General features: G+C 41.6%; 1 protein-coding gene across 6 annotated transcripts in view; it reads left to right on the top strand.

Moving 5' to 3' along the window:
* RNF150 (ring finger protein 150) overlaps positions 1–20986 on the top strand; it is a 274984-nt gene that overhangs the window by 204822 nt on the left and 49176 nt on the right. For all 6 annotated transcript variants that reach the window (XM_003820690.8, XM_063603913.1, XM_063603912.1 and 3 more), the window contains exons 5-6: positions 1946–2042; positions 19773–19983. In XM_003820690.8, the coding sequence (XP_003820738.1) occupies positions 1946–2042; positions 19773–19983 (308 nt within the window). The remainder of the gene's footprint in view (positions 1–1945; positions 2043–19772; positions 19984–20986) is intronic.

Raw genomic sequence — 20986 nt, 5'->3', positions numbered from 1 at the left:
TTAGTCTGTTCTCACACTGCTATAAAGAAATACCTAAGACTGGGTAATTTATAAAGAAAATAGAGTTAGGCCAGACCCGGTGGCTCATGCCTGTAATCCCAGCACTTTGAGAGGCTGAGATGGGCAGATCACTTGAGGTCAGGAGTTCAGGACCAGCCCGGCCAACATGGCAAAACCCCGTCTCTACTAAAAATACAAAAACTAGCCAGGCTTGGTGGTGGGCACCTGTAATCCCAGCTACTTGGGAGGCTGAGGTACAAGAATCACTTGAACCCGGGAGGTAGAGGTTGAAGTGAGCTGAGATTGCACCACTGCACTCCAGCCTGGGCGGCAGAGCAAAACTCCATCTCAAAAAAAAAAAAAAAAAGAAACAAAAAAACAAGAGGTTTAATTGGCTAACAGTTCCACAGGCTATAGGAAGCATGATGCTGGCATCTTCTGGGCTTCTGGGGAGGCCTCAAGAAACTTACAATCATGGCAGAAGGCAAAGAGGGAGCCAGCACTTCACAAGGCTGGAGCAGAAGGAAGCAGGGTGGGGAGTGCCACACACTTTTAAATGACCAGATCTCATGAGAAATCACTATCACAAGAACAGCACCAAGAGGGAAATCTGCTCCCATGATCTAATCACCTCCCACCAGGCCCCACCTCCAAACTGGAGATTACAATTCGACATGATATTTGGGCAGGGACACAGACCCAAACCATATCGTAGTAAATCTGCAGGGCATCTTCAACAATAATCTGGAAACATAATAACACATCCTTGTTGCTACAGTCCTTTTTTCTAATCCCCAATCTGATCATATCCTCTATGCAGCCAATCTTATCTTTGGCATTGGCGTTCTTCTAATTTCAGTTTAAAAGGTAGCAATTCCCTGAACTGTTCTCTAATTTGGAGGTACTTTTTAAGCATTTGAGCCCAGCACCCTCTAACACAAAGCAAATGAGGTTTTTGGAACTATTAGAACAAAAGGAGGTGCAAGTGAGAGAACAGAATAGAAATATTCAAGAACATTGCTCCATTGCAGAGGGGTGAGAGGCAGGGAGTACAGAAAGAGAGTCAGTCATGTATGGAATGTCCTGAGGAAGTCCTCAGACTTAAAACAGATAGTTCTTTCTCTTCTTGCCCCAGGCAGAAAATTCTGACTACTTCTGCCTGTGGTCTGGAGTCTTGGGAGTTAGAAGAAAAGCTTCTGACTCAAGGAGTTCCTGACATCTCTGTGTGGACTCTTTCAAGCGAAGTTCAGAGAAAGTTCAGTTAGGAAGCCCTCCTGTAGCCACCAAATGCCCCTTCTGCCACGAAGATAAAAGCTAGTAATGACTGGCACATGGGAATGACCATGTAGTTGAGTTAATCAACTGTGCAGATATGACGGCTACCTACGTGAAACCCCAGAGCCTTTTACTCTGGCTTTTGACTTGACAACCAGAAGCCACAACTTAAAATGGCATTGGTGTTACTGAATGCTTTCAGGAGCTCTTTTGTCCGTTTGTGTTAGATCCCAAATATTAATGGAAATCAGCCTTTACTTGCAGTTTTCTACTGACTGTGGGAAAAGAAATTCTGCATATTTTTTTAAAGTAGCATCAATCAAGTCATCCTACAAGGTGTGTACAAGTTTCCCCACTTGCATTATTTTCATTAGAGCTTCTTCCTATTGAGAAAAAGAAAAATCTCTCAGTTTCTGCATTTTCTACATTTTCTGAAACTTGGAAAACTCCATTGCAAATTATATAGGACAGTCTTGGGATCCAGACAGATTTTGACTATATCACCACAGGGTATAACAGGAAACACTTTGGCCCACAAGTTAGGGATGGAGGTTTGAGTCTTGGCTCTGCCACTGAGTAATTTTGTGACCTTGGACGAGTCCCTGGGCCATGGTGGACTAGGTAGTCTCTGCAGTTACCGCCGCTCTAAGATGTATGGTTCTCATTGCAGGCATCTTTTCCACAAGTCCTGTGTTGACCCCTGGCTTCTAGACCATCGTACCTGTCCCATGTGCAAGATGAACATTCTTAAAGCCCTAGGGATCCCGGTAAGCACAGCACAGCCTACAGCATTATAATGTCTGTCTTTCTGCGTTGCCCTCACAGCAGGGAGAAAACATTATACTTGGATGTTCTATGTCCCCTCAGTCACACATAGCAGTCACATCATCTTACAAGGCTCCAAGAGAACTCCTATGTCTGAAAGCATTTCTCCCCTCACTTTTTCTCTGAGGACATCCCAACCTTTCACCATGTCCATTGTATTTGTCTGTGAGTCAAGGTATCACTTGTGCAGCTCATCGGCTTCTCTTCTGGGCTGCAGCGTGGGAGGGCAGGTGGGACGGCAGCAGATACACCCCGGGCCAGTTGCACACTGAGCACCTCTTGCATCATCACCCTTGTTTGGCCATCAGGAAGATCCGTAAGCCACACTTTGCCCCACGATCACCTGGCTTTCAGAGGGAGCGAGCACCTCCCAGCAATCGGAGGGGAGGACAGAGGCTGAAAGTCAGGCTCAAAGCCTCAGCTAAACTCAGATCTCTGTGGAGACTTTGAGTGAACAGGAAACCAGAGCCAGAGCTACTTAATGCTAGCACTTAGTTCTTAATTTAACGGGTTCCCCCAGTTGACTCCCCCAGAGACTAAACGTTTTCTAAAGTTTAGTCTCTCCCCTGTACAAAGAGAATCAGCCAGCTGGCTTGATGCTCCAGGGAGACTTTCCCAGAACTGTATCATCAGGTGAAGCCTGCAAACTGGTGGGTGGTGAGACACCGGCTGCTATGTGTTCTCCCCTCTCAGCAATGAGGGCAGGAAGCAAGGCAGGCCACCAAATCCAAGGACTACACTGAGAGATGTAAGAAACCATACGGTGCTGTGTAGAAGTCAGACAAACGAAATGCAGATACCAGCTCCCCCTCAGCCCCTCCACTTTGCTGCCACCTGCCTATTGTCACTCCTCACTGCTAATGGCAGAGAATAAAGAGAATGTTAATAGTCCCAAGATGTCACTGAAGAAGGATCAGATCCCATATCAAAGGTTTACTTTAATGCCAAAGGATGCATTATCTTAGGAATATCAGAGTGGCTCTGCTGGAGAGGGCACACCTGAAGCATTACGAGGACATGCATTGGCTGAACTTTCTACCCTGTGCCAGCTGCCTCCATGCCTGCTGTATGATTTGCATGGTTGATACTCTGAACACACATCAACTTGTGTGACTATACCTTTGAGCTAGATTTTAAAGATAATGCATTAAATTTTCAGACCAGTTATAAATGCATAATGCATTCATGATGAAAATCAATTACAGGGAACATGAAACATCAGTAAAAACCCAACAGCTCTACCAGATACTGGTGACTTAGAAAGCTGAGCTCAGTTTTTGTACTGTTCACATTTCTGTCTATAACTGAGTCTTTCAGGGCAGGGGGAAATGTGTGTATGTGTGTATATGGTCTCCAAAATCTTTAGAATCCTGACAGTTCTCACAGTGAGACAGAGACAGTTGCATCCTTTGATGTGTTCCTATTGTTCAGGGTATTTTTAGAGATATTAAGTGCCAATCCCACTGCTCTCTGGTCAGGACAATGAAACTTAACAAGCATCCTTCGTTCAATTTTGTACTAAAGAGTATTTGACTCCAGATTTTTTCAATGGAGGTATAACTTCTGCAGAAGCTACTTGTAAATAAGTTGCAAATATTGCTGTTAATTATTTTTAGAAGAATTATTGGGTGGTCTTTTCTCTTATTTCCAAGATGAATAACATTTTAACTTTTAGCATTTGGGCATTCTGGCCATGGTTTGATGGCTAACAAGTCGGATAGGATTTTACTTAGCACAATGAACTGTCAGAAAAATAAACATCAGTAGCATCTTTTGGATTTGGTAAAGATTTTTTTAAATTATACTTTAAGTTTTAGGATACATGTGCAAAACGTGCAGGTTTGTTACATATGTATACATGTGCTATGTTGGTGTGCTGCACCCACTAACTCGTCATTTAGCATTAGGTATATCTCCTAATGCTATCCCTCCCCCCTCCCCCCACCCCACAACAGGCCCCAGTGTGTGATGTTCCCCTTCCTGTGTCCATGTGTTCTCATTGTTCAATTCCCACCTGTGAGTGAGAACATGCTGTGTTTGGCTTTTTGTCCTTGCAACAGTTTGCTGAGAATGATGGTTTCCAGCTTCATCCATGTCCCTACAAAGGACATGAGCTCATCATTTTTTATGGCTGCATAGTATTCCATGGTGTATATGTGCCACATTTTCTTAATCCAGTCTATCATTGTTGGACATTTGGGTTGTTTCAAAATCTTTGCTATTGTGAATAGTGATGCAATAAACATACGTGTGCATGTGTCTTTATAGCAGCATGGTTTATAATCCTTAGGGTATATACCCAGTAATGGGATGGCTGGGTCAAATGGTATTTCTAGTTCTAGGTCCCTGAGGAATCGCCACACCGACTTCCACAATGGTTGAACTAGTTTACAGTCCCACCAACAGTGTAAAAGTGTTCCTATTTCTCCACATCCTCTCCAGCACCTGTGGTTTCCTGACTGTTTAATGATCACCATTCTAACCGGTGTGAGATGGTATCTCATTGTGGTTTTGATTTGCATTTCTCTGATGGCCAGTGATGGTGAGCATTTTTTCATGTGTCTGTTGGCTGCATAAATGTCTTCTTTTGAGAAGTCTCTGTTCATGTCCTTTGCCCACTTTTTGATGGGGTTGTTTGTTTTTTTCTTGTAAATTTGTTTGAGTTCATTGTAGATTCTAGATATTAGCCCTTTGTCAGATGAGTAGGTTGCAAAAATTTTCTCCCATTCTGTAGGTTGCCTGTTCACTCTGATGGTGGTTTGTTTTGCTGTGCAGAAGCTCTTTAGTTTAATTAGATCCCATTTGTCAATTTTGGCTTTTGTTGCCATTGCTTTTGGTGTTTTGGACATGAAGTCCTTGCCCATGCCTATGTCCTGAATGGTATTGCCTAGGTTTTCTTCTAGGGTTTTTATGGTTTTAGGTCTAACGTTTAAGTCTTTAATCCATCTTGAATTGATTTTTGTATGAGGTGTAAGGAAGGGATCCAGTTTCAGCTTTCTACATATGTCTAGCCAGTTTTCCCAGCACCATTTATTAAATAGGGAATCCTTTCCCCATTTCTGGTTTTTGTCAGGTTTGTCAAAGATCAGATAGTTGTAGATATGCGGCATTATTTCTGAGGGCTCTGTTCTGTTCCATTGGTCTATATCTCTGTTTTGGTACCAGTACCATGCTGTTTTGATTACTGTAGCCTTGTAACCAAGTTTGAAGTCAGGTAGCGTGATGCCTCCAGCTTTGTTCTTTTGCCTTAGGATTGACTTGGCAATGCGGGCTCATTTTGGTTCCGTATGAACTTTAAAGTAGTTTTTTCCAATTCTGTGAAGAAAGTCATTGGTAGCTTGATGGGGATGGCATTGAATCTATAAATTACCTTGGGCAGTATGGCCATTTTCACGATATTGATTCTTCCTATCTATGAGCATGGAATGTTCTTCCATTTCTTTGTATCCTCTTTTATTTCATTGAGCAGTGGTTTGTAGTTCTCCTTGAAGAGGTCCTTCACGTCCCTTATAAGTTGGATTCCTAGGTATTTTATTCTCTTTGAAGCAATTGTGAATGGGAGTTCACTCATGATTTGGCTCTCTGTTTGTCTGTTATTGGTGTATAAGAATGCTTGTGATTTTTGCACATTGATTTTATATCCTGAGACTTCGCTGAAGTTGCTTATCAGCTTAAGAAGATTTTGGGCTGGGATGATGGGGTTTTCTAGATATACAATCATGTCATCTGCAAACAGGGACAATTTGACTTCCTCTTTTCCTAATTGAATACCCTTTATTTCCTTCTCCTGCCTGAATGCCCTGGCCAGAACTTCCAACACTATGTTGAATAGGAGTGGTGAGAGAGGGCATCCCTGTCTTGTGCCAGTTTTCAAAGGGAATGCTTCCAGTTTTTGCCCATTCAGTATGATATTGGCTGTGGGTTTGTCATAGATAGCTCTTATTATTTTGAGATATGTCCCATCAATACCTAATTTATTGAGAGTTTTTAGCATGAAGGGTTGTTGAATTTTGTCAAAGGCCTTTTCTGCATCTATTGAGATAATCATGTGGTTTTTGTCTTTGGTTCTGTTTATATGCTGTATTACATTTATTGATTTGCATATGTTGAACCAGCCTTGCATCCCAGGGATGAAGCCCACTTGATCATGGTGGATAAGCTTTTTGATGTGCTGCTGGATTCGGTTTGCCAGTATTTTATTGAGGTTTTTTGGATCAATGTTCATCAAGGATATTGGTCTAAAATTCTCTTTTTTGGTTGTGTCTCTGCCAGGCTTTGGTATCAGGATGATGCTGGCCTCATAAAATCAGTTAGGGAGGGTTCCCTCTTTTTGTATTGATTGGAATAGTTTCAAAAGGAATGGTACCAGCTCCTCCTTGTACCTCCGGTAGAATTTGGCTGTGAATCCATCTGGTCCTGGACTTTTTTTGGCTGGTGGGCTATTAATTATTGCCTCAATTTCAGATGCTGTTATTGGTCTATTCAGAGATTCAACTTCTTCCTGCTTTAGTCTTGGGAGAGTGTATGTGTCAAGGAATTTATCCATTTCTTCTAGATTTTCTAGTTTATTTGCCTAGAGGTGTTTATAGTATTCTCTGATGGTAGTTTGTATTTCTGTGGGATCGGTGGTGATATCCCCTTTGTCATTTTTTATTGCATCTATTTGATTCTTCTCTCTTTTTTTCTTTATTCGTCTTGCTAGTGGTCTATCAATTTTGTTGATGGTTTCAAGAAACCAGCTCCTGGATTCATTAATTTTTTGAAGGGTTTTTTGTGTCTCTATTTCCTTCAGTTCTGCTCTGATTTTAGTTACTTCTTGCTTTCTGCTAGCTTTTGAATATGTTTGCTCTTGCTTTTCTAGTTCTTTTAATTGTGATGTTAGGGTGTCAATTTTGGATCTCGCCTGCTTTCTCCTGTGGGCATTTAGTGCTATAAATTTCCCTCTACACACTGCTTTGAATGTGTCCCAGAGATTCTGGTATGTTGTGTCTTTGTTCTCGTTGGTTTCAAAGAACATCTTGATTTCTGCCTTCATTTCGTTATGTACCCAGCAGTCATTCAGGAGCAGGTTGTTCAGTTTCCATGTAGTTGAGCAGTTTTGAGTGAGTTTCTTAATCCTGAGTTCTAGTTTGATTGCACTGTGGTCTGAGAGACAGTTTGTTATAATTTCTGTTCTTTTACATTTGCTGAGGACTGCTTTACTTCCAAGTATGTGGTCAATTTTGGAATAGGTATGGTGTGGTGCTGAAAAAAAATGTATATTCTGTTGATTTGGGGTGGAGAGTTCTGTAGATGTCTATTAGGTCCGCTTGGTGCATAGCTGAGTTCAATTCCTGGGTATCCTTGTTAACTTTCTGTCTCTTTGATCTGTCTAATGTTGACAGTGGGGTGTTAAAGTCTCCCATTATTATTGTGTGGGAGTCTAAGTCTCTTTGTAGGTCACTAAGGACTTGCTTTATGAATCTGGGTGCTCCTGTATTGGGTTCATATATATTTAGGATAGTTAGTTCTTCCTGTTGAATTGATCCCTTTACCATTATGTAATGGCCTTCTTTGTCTCTTTTGATCTTTGTTGGTTTAAAGTCTGTTTTATCAGAGACTAGGATTGCAACCCCTGCCTTTTTTTGTTTTCCATTTGCTTGGTAGATCTTCCTCCATCCCTTTATTTTGAGCCTATGTGTGTCTCTGCACATGAAATGGGTTTCCTGAATACAGCACACTGATGGGTCTTGACTCATCCAATTTGCCAGTCTGTTCCTTTCAACTGGAGCATTTAGCCCATTTACATTTAAGGTTAGTATTGTTATGTGTGAATTTGATCCTGTTGTTATGATGTTCGCTGGTTATTTTGCTCATTAGTTGATGCAGTTTCTTCCTAGCCTTGATGGTCTTTACAATTTGGCGTGTTTTTGCAGTGGCTAGTACCAGTTGTTCCTTTCCATGTTTAGTGCTTCTTTCAGGAGCTCTTTTAGGGCAGGCCTGGTGGTGACAAAATCTCTCAGCATTTGCTTGTCTGTAAAGGATTTTATTTCTCCTTCACTTATGAAGCTTAGTTTGGCTGGATATGAAATTCTGGGTTGAAAATTCTTTTCTTTAAGAATGTTGAATATTGGCTCCCACTCTCTTCTGGCTTGTAGAGTTTCTGCCAAGAGATCAGCTGTTAGTCTGATGGGCTTCCCTTTGTGGGTAACCTGACCTTTCTCTCTGGCTGCCCTTAACCCTTTTTCCTTCATTTCAACTTTGGTGAATCTGACAATTACGTGTCTTGGAGTTGCTCTTCTCAAGGAGTATCTTTGTGGCGTTCTCTGTATTTCCTGAATTTGAATGTTGGCCTGCCTTGCTAGACTGGGGAAGTTCTCCTGGATAATATCCTGCAGAGTGTTTTCCAACTTGGTTCCATTCTCCCCATCACTTTCAGGTACACCAATTAGACGTAGATTTGGTCTTTTCACATAGTCCCATATTTCTTGGAGGCTTTGTTCATTTCTTTTTATTTTTTCTCTAAACTTCTCTTCATGCTTCATTTCATTCATTTCGTCTTCCATCACTGATACCCTTTCTTCCAGTTGATCACATCAGTTACTGAGGCTTGTGCATTCGTCACGTAGTTCTTGTGCCTTGGTTTTCATCTCCATCAGGTCCTGTAAGGACTTCTCTGCATTGGTTATTCTAGTTATCCATTCATCTAAATTTTTTTCAAAGTTTTTAACTTTTTTTTTTTTTTTATTATACTTTAAGCTTTAGGGTACATGTGCACACTGTGCAGGTTAGTTACATATGTATACATGTGCCATGCTGGTGCACTGCACCCACTAACTCGTCATCTAGCATTAGGTATATCTCCCAATGCTGTCCCTCCCCCCTCCCCACCACAGTCCCCAGAGTGTGATATTCCCCTTCCTCTGTCCATGTGATCTCATTGTTCAATTCCCACCTATGAGTGTGAATATGCGGTGTTTGGTTTTTTGTTCTTGCGATAGTTTACTGAGAATGATGGTTTCCAGTTTCATCCATGTCCCTACAAAGGACATGAACTCATCATTTTTTATGGCTGCATAGTATTCCATGGTGTATATGTGCCACATTTTCTTAATCCAGTCTATCATTGTTGGACATTTGGGTTGGTTCCAAGTCTTTGCTATTGTGAATAATGCCGCAATAAACATACGTGTGCATGTGTCTTTATAGCAGCATGATTTATAGTCATTTGGGTATATACCCAGTAATGGGATGGCTGGGTCAAATGGTGTTTCTAGTTCTAGATCCCTGAGGAATCGCCACACTGACTTCCACAATGGTTGAACTAGTTTACAGTCCCACCAACAGTGTAAAAGTGTTCCTATTTCTCCACATCCTCTCCAGCACCTGTTGTTTCCTGACTTTTTAATGATTGCCATTCTAACTGGTGTGAGATGATATCTCATAGTGGTTTTGATTTGCATTTCTCTGATGGCCAGTGATGGTGAGCATTTTTTCATGTGTTTTTTGGCTGCATAAATGTCTTCTTTTGAGAAGTGTCTGTTCATGTCCTTCGCCCACTTTTTGATGGGGTTGTTTGTTTTTTTCTTGTAAATTTGTTTGAGTTCATTGTAGACTCTGGATATTAGCCCTTTGTCAGATGAGTAGGTTACGAAAATTTTCTCCCATGTTGTAGGTTGCCTGTTCACTCTGATGGTAGTTTCTTTTGCTGTGCAGAAGCTCCTTAGTTTAATTAGATCCCATTTGTCAATTTTGGCTTTTGTTGCCATTGCTTTTGGTGTTTTGGACATGAAGTCCTTGCCCATGCCTATGTCCTGAATGGTAATGCCTAGGTTTTCTTCTAGGGTTTTTATGGTTTTAGGTCTAACGTTTAAATCTTTAATCCATCTTGAATTGATTTTTGTATAAGGTGTAAGGAAGGGATCCAGTTTCAGCTTTCTACATATGGCTAGCCAGTTTTCCCAGCACCATTTATTAAATAGGGAATCCTTTCCCCATTGCTTGTTTTTCTCAGGTTTGTCAAAGATCAGATAGTTGTAGGTAAGTGGCATTATTTCTGAGGGCTCTGTTCTGTTCCATTGATCTATATCTCTGTTTTGGTACCAGTACCATGCTGTTTTGGTTACTGTAGCCTTGTAGTATAGTTTGAAGTCAGGTAGTGTGATGCCTCCAGCTTTGTTCTTTTGGCTTAGGATTGACTTGGCGATGCGGGCTCTTTTTTGGTTCCATATGAACTTTAAAGTAGTTTTTTCCAATTCTGTGAAGAAAGTCATTGGTAGCTTGATGGGGATGGCATTGAATCTGTAAATTACCTTGGGCAGTATGGCCATTTTCACGATATTGATTCTTCCTACCCATGAGCATGGAATGTTCTTCCATTTGTTTGTATCCTCTTTTATTTCCTTGAGCAGTGGTTTGTAGTTCTCCTTGAAGAGGTCCTTCACATCCCTTGTAAGTTGGATTCCTAGGTATTTTATTCTCTTTGAAGCAATTGTGAATGGGAGTTCACTCATGATTTGGCTCTCTGTTTGTCTGTTGTTGGTGTATAGGAATGCTTGTGATTTTTGTACATTGATTTTGTATCCTGAGACTTTGCTAAAGTTGCTTATCAGCTTAAGGAGATTTTGGGCTGAGACGATGGGGTTTTCTAGATAAACAATCATGTCGTCTGCAAACAGGGACAATTTGACTTCCTCTTTTCCTAATTGAATACACTTTATTTCCTTCTCCTGCCTGATTGCCCTGGCCAGAACTTCCAACACTATGTTGAATAGGAGCGGTGAGAGAGGGCATCCCTGTCTTGTGCCAGTTTTCAAAGGGAATGCTTCCAGTTTTTGCCCATTCAGTATGATATTGGCTGTGGGTTTGTCATAGATAGCTCTTATTATTTTGAAATACGTCCCATCAATACCTAATTTATTGAGAGTTTTTAGCATGAAGGGTTGTTGAATTTTGTCAAAGGCTTTTTCTGCATCTATTGAGATAATCATGTGGTTTTTGTCTTTGGCTCTGTTTATATGCTGGATTACATTTATTGATTTGCGTATATTGAACCAGCCTTGCATCCCAGGGATGAAGCCCACTTGATCATGGTGGATAAGCTTTTTGATGTGCTGCTGGATTCGGTTTACCAGTATTTTATTGAGGATTTTTGCATCAATGTTCATCAAGGATATTGGTCTAAAATTCTCTTTTTTGGTTGTGTCTCTGCCCGGCTTTGGTATCAGAATGATGCTGGCCTCATAAAATGAGTTAGGGAGGATTCCCTCTTTTTCTATTGATTGGAATAGTTTCAGAAGGAATGGCACCAGTTCCTCCTTGTACCTCTGGTAGAATTCGGCTGTGAATCCATCTGGTCCTGGACTCTTTTTGGTTGGTAAACTATTGATTATTGCCACAATTTCAGCTCCTGTTATTGGTCTATTCAGAGATTCAACTTCTTCCTGGTTTAGTCTTGGGAGAGTGTATGTGTCGAGGAATGTATCCATTTCTTCTAGATTTTCTAGTTTATTTGCGTAGAGGTGTTTGTAGTATTCTCTGATGGTAGTTTGTATTTCTGTGGGATCGGTGGTGATATCCCCTTTATCATTTTTTATTGTGTCTATTTGATTCTTCTCTCTTTTTTTCTTTATTAGTCTTGCTAGTGGTCTATCAATTTTGTTGATCCTTTCAAAAAACCAGCTCCTGGATTCATTGATTTTTTAAGGGTTTTTTGTGTCTCTATTTCCTTCAGTTCTGCTCGGATTTTAGTTATTTCTTGCCTTCTGCTAGCTTTTGAATGTGTTTGCTCTTGCTTTTCTAGTTCTTTTCATTGTGATGTTAGGGTGTCAATTTTGGATCTTTCCCGCTTTCTCTTGTGGGCATTTAGTGCTATAAATTTCCCTCTACACACTGCTTTGAATGCGTCCCAGAGATTCTGGTATGTTGTGTCTTTGTTCTCGTTGGTTTCAAAGAACATCTTTATTTCTGCCTTCATTTCGTTATGTACCCAGTAGTCATTCAGGAGCAGGTTGTTCAGTTTCCATGTAGTTGAGCGGCTTTGAGTGAGATTCTTAATCCTGAGTTCTAGTTTGATTGCACTGTGGTCTGAGAGATAGTTTGTTATAATTTCTGTTCTTTTACATTTGCTGAGGAGAGCTTTACTTCCAAGTATGTGGTCAATTTTGGAATAGGTGTGGTGTGGTGCTGAAAAAAATGTATATTCTGTTGATTTGGGGTGGAGAGTTCTGTAGATGTCTATTAGGTCCGCTTGGTGCAGAGCTGAGTTCAATTCCTGGGTATCCTTGTTGACTTTCTGTCTCGTTGATCTGTCTAATGTTGACAGTGGGGTGTTAAAGTCTCCCATTATTATTGTGTGGGAGTCTAAGTCTCTTTGTAGGTCACTCAGGACTTGCTTTATGAATCTGGGTGCTCCTGTATTGGGTGCATATATATTTAGGATAGTTAGCTCCTCTTGTTGAATTGATCCCTTTACCATTATGTAATGGCCTTCTTTGTCTCTTTTGATCTTTGTTGGTTTAAAGTCTGTTTTATCAGAGACTAGGATTGCAACCCCTGCCTTTTTTTGTTTTCCATTTGCTTTGTAGATCTTCCTCCATCCTTTTATTTTGAGCCTATGTGTGTCTCTGCATGTGAGATGGGTTTCCTGAATACAGCACACTGATGGGTCTTGACTCTTTATCCAACTTGCCAGTCTGTGTCTTTTAATTGGAGAATTTAGTCCATTTACATTTAAAGTTAATATTGTTATGTGTGGATTTGATCCTGTCATTATGATGTTAGCTGGTGATTTTGCTCGTTAGTTGATGCAGTTTCTTCCTAGTCTCGATGGTCTTTACATTTTGGCATGATTTTGCAGCAGCTGGTACCGGTTGTTCCTTTCCATGTTTAGCTCTTCCTTCCGGAGCTCTTTTAGGGCAGGCCTGGTGGTGACAAAATCGGTCACCATTTGCTTGTCTGTAAAGTATTTTATTTCTCCTTCACTTATGAAGCTTAGTTTGGCTGGATATGAAATTCTGGGTTGAAAATTCTTTTCTTTAAGAATGTTGAATATTGGCCCCCACTCTCTTCTGGCTTGTAGGGTTTCTGCCGAGAGATCCGCTGTTAGTCTGATGGGCTTCCCTTTGAGGGTAACCCGACCTTTCTCTCTGGCTGCCCTTAACAATTTTTCCTTCATTTCAACTTTGGTGAATCTGACAATTATGTGTCTTGGAGTTGCTCTTCTCGAGGGGTATCTTTGTGGCGTTCTCTGTATTTCCTGAATCTGAACGTTGGCCTGCCTTGCTAGATTGGGGAAGTTCTCCTGGATAATATCCTGCAGGGTGTTTTCCAACTTGGTTCCATTCTCCGCATCACTTTCAGGTACACCAATCAGACGTAGATTTGGTCTTTTCACATAGTCCCATATTTCTTGGAGGCTTTGCTCATTTCTTTTTATTCTTTTTTCTCTAAACTTCCCTTCTCGCTTCATTTCATTCATTTCATCTTCCATTGCTGATACCCTTTCTTCCAGTTGATCGCATCGGCTCCTGAGGCTTCTGCATTCTTCACGTAGTTCTCGAGCCTTGGTTTTCAGCTCCATCAGCTCCTTTAAGCACTTCTCTGTATTGGTTATTCTAGTTATACATTCGTCTAAATTTTTTTCAAAGTTTTCAACTTCTTTGCCTTTGGTTTGAATATCCTCCCGTAGCTCAGAGTAATTTGATCGTCTGAAGCCTTCTTCTCTCAGCTCGTCAAAATCATTCTGCATCCAGCTTTGTTCCGTTGCTGGTGAGGAACTGCGTTCCTTTGGAGGAGGAGAGGTGCTCTGCGTTTTAGAGTTTCCAGTTTTTCTGTTCTGTTTTTTCCCCATCTTTGTGGTTTTATCTACTTTTGGTCTTTGATGATGGTGATGTACAGATGGGTTTTCGGTGTGGATGTCCTTTCTGTTTGTTAGTTTTCCTTCTAACAGACAGGACCCTCAGCTGCAGGTCTGTTGGAATACCCTGCTGTGTGAGGTGTCAGTGTGCCCCTGCTGGGGGGTGCCTCCCAGTTAGGCTGCTCGGGGGTCAGGGGTCAGGGACCCACTTGAGGAGGCAGTCTGCCCGTTCTCAGATCTCCACCTGCGTGCTGGGAGAACCACTGCTCTCTTCAAAGCTGTCAGACAGGGACATTTAAGTCTGCAGAGGTTACTGCTGTCTTTTTGTTTGTCTGTGCCCTGCCCCCAGAGGTGGAGCCTACAGAGGCAGGCAGGCCTCCTTGAGCTGTGGTGGGCTCCACCCAGTTGGAGCTTCCCGGCTGCTTTGTTTACCTAAGCAAGCCTGGGCAATGGCGGGCGCCCCTCGCCCAGCCTCGCTGCCGCCTTGCAGTTTGATCTCAGACTGCTGTGCTAGTAATCAGCGAGATTCCGTGGGCGTAGGACCCTCCCAGCCAGGTGTGGGATATAGTCTCGTGGTGCGCCGTTTTTTAAGCCGGTCTGAAAAGCGCAATATTCGGGTGGGAGTGACCCGATTTTCCAGGTGCGTCCGTCACCCCTTTCTTTGACTCAGAAAGGGAACTCCCTGACCCCTTGTGCTTCCCAGGTGAGGCAATGCCTCGCCCTGCTTTGGCTCACGCACGGTGCGCGCACCCACTGGCTTGCGCCCACTGTCTGGCACTCCCTAGTGAGATGAACCCGGTACCTCAGATGGAAATGCAGAAATCACCCATCTTCTGCGTCGCTCACGCTGGGAGCTGTAGACTGGAGCTGTTCCTATTCGGCCATCTTGGCTCCTCCCCAAAGTTTTTAACTTCTTTGCCATTGGTTCGAACTTTCTTCTTTAGCTCGGAGTAGTTTGATCTTCTGAAGCCTTCCTCTCTCAACTCGTCAAAGTCATTCTCCGTCCAGCTTTGTTCCATTGCTGGTGAGGAGCTGCGTTCTTTTGGAGGAGGAGAGGTGCTCTGATTTTTAGAGTTTCTGGTTTTTCTGCTCCGTTTTTTCCCCATCTTTTTGGTTTTATCTACCTTGGTCTTTGATGATGGTGACGTACAGATGGGTTTTTGTGTGGATGTCCCTTCTGTTTGTTAGTTTTCCTTCTAACAGTCAGGACCCTCAGCTGCAGGTCTGTTGGAGTTTACTGGAGGTCCACTCCAGACCCTGTTTGCCTGGGTATCAGCAGCAGTGGCTGCAGAACAGCAGATATTGGTGAACCGCAAATGCTGCTGCCTGATGGTTCCTCTGGAAGTTTTGTCTCAGAGGAGTACCCGGCCGTGTGAGGTGTCAGTCCGCCCCTACTGGGGGGTGCCTCCCATTTAGGCTACTCGGGGGTCAGGGACCCACTTGAGGAGGCAGTCTGCCCGTTCTCAGATCTCAAGCTGCATGCTGGGAGAACCACTACTCTCTTCAAAGCTGTCAGACAGGGACATTTAAGCGGATTTGCTAAAGATTTTTAAAGGCCAGCTGAACAAGAACATGATACACATCTAAGCTTGCCCCACAAAACAGAACATCCTCCATGAAGAATAAGTCACTTTCGTTCTACTTTTCACAAAGCATGAAGGCATATGGATACCTTCTGTGCCTCCCAAGCCTTTTCTGTTTTTCTCCTAGGGAATGACAAAGTCAGGATCTGGGAGGAATTTTGGATTTTGTTCCCCTTCATCCTTCTACCGTTGGGTAGCACTATGTCTTAATTATATCAGCAAGATGACTTCTCCATTCTTAAAACTTTCCATCTCACTGGGCAAGCTCACAGCCTTCTCAATTAGAAAATACTTGCTATATCAAACTGAAACCCTTTTTATGCAGCTTAAACAAATTGTCTTATAATTTTCCTATGTTCCATGTATTCCATTTCTTCTTATTCAAAGAAAATTGAAAAGAGCTTGTCACTCTCTGATAACTGATGTCTGTTCATGCTTCATCTCTGCATTCCTTACTTATGCTAAGGGCTCAATAAATGTCTATGGAATTACAGCCCTTCAGAGCCTTGAAGGCTGGCAGTTACACAATCGTATTTATGAATTTCATCCTGATTCTCCTTTGAATAGTATCAACTCGCAAACAACTTGGCTGTAATCCTGATCTACTAGATTATTCAAATACATGTGGCATATTATTTTTTGTTTTTGTTTTTGTTGTTTTAACAAAGTGTCCTTGTATCTACCCATGGTATAAGACAAATACATCGAAAGTCAGAAACTGAGGATGTTGTTATTGTGTAAGTGATTTCTCTACAATGAACTAAAGAATGAGAGCACAGTTCACTGATTATGAAATTCCCATAACAATAGGTATCATTTTCCATTATATTTTGCCAAGGGAAATATAATACTGAATGCAAATAGTGGGGAGTCCTTTATTATCAGAAGCATTTTGATCTACATTACAGTGCTTCACCCTCCATTCTATCCAGTCAGGTGTAGGTCTGTCTTGATAGAATGACAGAATACAGTTTCAGCAAATCCTCTTCTAAGGTACCATATAACCTGGGACTTTCATATGCCAGCAACCACCTCCTATCACTATTATCCTCATAGGAATAGGTTGGTGATTTTTATTGAATACAAAATCCTGCTGTATACCTGGTGTATTCACAAGATTCTATTTAGCAGTTGCTTTATTTGAGGGGTTTCCCATGCTAACTTGAATTTAAATACCTGTGCAGTTTTCACTTTCAGATAGCATTTGACATCTTGTTTTAAACTTTATGATTGTGTCTTCTCTCAGAGGTATGTAGATTTGGTTTCTTTTCAAAATATTATTCCATTTGATGAACCATATAGAGTGGATATAATCTGTGAGGTTCTGTAAACTTGGTCTGTTAAATATTATATTCTAAGCCAAATTATTTGTGCTTGCTACTATTGACAGTTTCACTGTACTAATTAGCTCTTTTGCCCTCTACCCACTCTGTTAAAGATACAGCACTATTCCTACTATCCCACAAAATGAAGAACAAAAAAACTGCATCAAAATTAAGAAAATATACAAAGAACAATATCAACAGCTAGATCAACATTTTGAAAAATATGTCCATTATTATTGCATATGATTGCATTTACGTATTTATGGCCAAAAGAACAACCTGCACAGTACCCTCTTTGCGAAATCTTTTCCTCCTGAAAACCTCTCCCACAGTTAGTGTTGCTTAATAAACACCTGTGTATAGCATATCTTACCTTTAAATAGAACTTTACAGTTTTTCAAGTATTTTCTCAAATCCTCCCTTAATTGATTTAGGGCAGATCATGCCCAAGTTTCCAGGGCAGAAATCTGAGACTCAGATCAAATTTCCAAGTCAACATTTACTGAGCACCTAGTCATTGTCAGTGGCACTATTAGGGGCTTGGAATCCAAAGTCAATATAGTGTGGTTGCTTCACTTTACAATGTTTAGGGACTAGTAGAGTGAGATCAGCACATTAACAATAGCCATACAGCATGGGAGAAGTACCTTATGAAGTGCTTGCAGGAGCAAAGATGCCTTCCTGGGAGGGAACATGCCTTAGAAAAGGGGACACTGGACCTGGGAATTAAAAGGTGATTAGGAATTCACCAGGGGCCAACTTGAGACCTTGAGATAGGAAAAAGAGGGTGATTGGATCAAATGTCATCCTGAGCACAGGGACAATATAAGCTACAGTGTTGAGAGGAGGGAGTGTATGGTGTGCTCTGTGTCTCCAAAGGCTGAAGGTGAGGCCAGAAAAGTAGGCTGGGGCCAGGCTCTTGAGCATCTGCCTCTGTCATGCCAGGGAGCATGTAATTCCTTCCTTGGGAGAAGAGAAGAAACATACCCATGGTTTTTGTTTTGTTTTGCTTTGTTTTCTTGAGACAGAGTCTCGCTCTATTGCCAGGCTGGAGTGCAGTGGGACAATCTTGGCTCACTGCAACCTCCGCCTACCAGGTTCAAGTGATTCCCCTGCCTCAGTCTCCCCAGTAGCTGGGACTACAGGTGCGCACCACCACACCTGGCTAATTTTTATATTTTAGCTGAGACAGTGTTTCACCATGTTGGTTAGGTCACCTGACCTCGTGATCTGCCCGCCTCAGCCTCCCAAAGTGCTGGGATTACAGGCATGAGCCACCACGCCCAGCCCATGGTGTTTTTTTGGTTTTTTTTTTTTAATGTTCTAATGAGAGAGTGCAGACTGAAATACACTGCAGAAGAGATTGTAAGTGGATAGGGAAACTGGTAATGGGGAGAGAATATTCATAAACCCACTTGCTCGTGTCCAATGTCAATGAGTAAATTTAGTAAATTCAGTGAATTGGTCATTCTATGAATTGACTTTTGACAGATTGAGTTTCAGTGAATTGGCTCACTTCCAATATAGCTAGAGAGGGCAAAAAGAAGAAAGAATACAGGAAAGAAATGAATAAACTGAATTTGATGTGTTTGTGGAATGGTAGAGCTCTCCAGCTGACTGTTAGGACACAGGTGTGGAGCTCAGGAGACTGGCATTATACAGTTAAGAGCAGAACACTAGGACAACAGCCCAGCACTTTGCATGTCTTGCTTTGTGTTCCCTAGGAGTCCATGAGTTGTAGGTTTTCTGTTCTGATGAACTTGGAAAACAACAGTCATTGTGATGTTAATTCAATCATTATCAATCCAGAGTTCTCCTCCCCTAATCCTGACCATCATGTTCTGCCTACTTTGGGAGTGGAGTGTAAACCATGTAATTATCATCCTTCAAGACAAAGCTGAAGTTCAGAGCAAAAGAAATTAACAGCTGTTCTTAATACTGCTTAAGACAATATTCCTCCACCACCACCTTTTAGAAAATAATTTTGAGTTTGTGTAGAGACAGAACAACTGAAAGTAATTTGAAAAGCTGTTTGTGGAAGAGATAGAAATATATTCATTTTTACTTCAAACCAGCAGAACTGAGACAAAAGAGTAAAACTTGCAAAGCGTAAGATTTTGCCCAATAATGATAGACGCCAACACTGCTGGCCAACACAGAGTGCCTTGCAAAGCAGAGAGCTCCCATTGCTATGTTCTTCAAGGGAAGCTGTCAATGATATTGGAGAGGAAAGCGTCCTGTAACCAATGGGCAATTGAACAAGGGGGTCTCACCATAGTCTTATGATTCTAAGAATTTAATTTAGAGGATTTGACTAATGTATGATCAATACCATATTAAGGACTTAGGGATATTTTTCTATGGCTGGCTTTAGGCTTATGTTTTTCTTAAATGTAGCCTTACCCTGTGCTTTGTGTGTGTTTGAGGGTATGTATGTATCTTTAATGAACAAGCCATAATGACTCAGATTCTATCCTCCCTCCCACTCTCATATCATTAGTATATTTGTAAACAACACATGAGTTTTAAGGGATAATGATCAGGCTACCAGCTACATTCTAGGTGTGGAATAAATAATACTATATGTAAGGAAGTGCCTTCATTGTAAATAAATTTCACATATTCCCCCTAAGTGATTATTTAAATGTAGAGATTTTGCTTATCTTGAAATAAAACTTTAATTTTTAATCTAAAAGATTAAAAAGGAATCTTTTCAATCTAAAATGAACCTTTGGAAAGGAAATTTTGGAAGATCTTTTTATGTTAATCTTATAGAAACTATATATAGAATGTTTTTAAATAAAGTGACTCAAGAAGTAAACAATAAAGAACTTAATTTTTTCATGGAGACAGAATGTTTAGGCTATAGACATTTAATCTCTAAGTGGATGACATGTACTGAGAACAGATCTTTTTCTGCCCCATCAGCCCAATGCCGACTGCATGGACGACTTGCCCACTGACTTCGAGGGCTCTCTGGGAGGTCCACCCACCAACCAGATCACAGGTGCCAGCGACACAACAGTGAATGAAAGTTCAGTCACTTTGGACCCTGCTGTCCGGACTGTGGGAGCCTTGCAGGTGGTCCAGGATACAGACCCCATCCCCCAGGAGGGAGACGTCATCTTTACTACTAACAGTGAGTTCTGCCATACTTAAAGTGACATAGCCAGAAGGACTGTTGCCTTGTAGGAATTGGAAAAAAATACCTTTCCTCAAAAAGAAAAAAATATTGAATGAGTACATCATTGCTAGGTTCATCAGTTATAACTGCCAGCTGTTGGAAGAACTGCCTTTCCTAGAGCCAGCAGGGCAGACAGCCCACCTGGCTCTGTGTGCCCATGCTCCTGCCTGCCCACACACTGACACCAGGGCTCACACATCACAGCACTGCACACTCTCCATGTCCGCTTCCCTGTGGTACCTGAGGCACATAGGGTCATGGATCTGGAGCCTCTCAGACTGGAGGGCAGGTGAGGGGAGCAACTACAAGGGGGTGCTCAGCAGGACTGGGATAGGGCACAACCACACCCACTCACCTGCGCATGCTCGCATGTGTGTACACACACACACCAGAGCCCCCTGAGTGTGCGTGTGACTGTATGAACTAGTCTGGACCACGCACAAGAGGCTGCTTTCCTTGTTGCTGTAGGATGTGGATGTGAATGGCATCCCTTTAGATGGCCATATCTGCAAGAGACACTAAACCCCTGTGCACAGTGGCCCTGAATACTGAAATACCTTCTGGGTATTTTCCCCCATCTCATACATAGACAGTCACTAAATGCTGTTCTGTTTGATGGTAGTTTTCATAAAAATATTAAATTATGTGTATTAGCATCAAGATTGAAGTAAAAATCTAAAGTACCTACTGTTCAGTCTAATATAAGAGATAAAAGCTTCAGGAGTTCTAAGAAAATCAGATGCAAATTAGCTTAGGTTTAAGGTTAAAAGAGTGAGTGGATATTGCAATTTTTAAACAAAGTGTCTTTCTTTCTCTTGATAGAAGTAACCTATTCACTGTAGAAATTTGGAAATGTAGAAAACCAGATTGAAGCATTTGAGGATATCTTCTTTGAAGTTGGTCTTTCTTTTACATATTTGTGATTTTTATAAAATGTATGAAAGCATGCTAAAATGTA

This window comes from Pan paniscus, chromosome 3, assembly GCF_029289425.2.
Source record: "Pan paniscus chromosome 3, NHGRI_mPanPan1-v2.0_pri, whole genome shotgun sequence".
Taxonomy (NCBI): Eukaryota; Metazoa; Chordata; class Mammalia; order Primates; family Hominidae; genus Pan; species Pan paniscus.
Note: the sequence above shows the minus strand (reverse complement) of the source record. Positions and strands in the feature narration are given on the sequence as shown.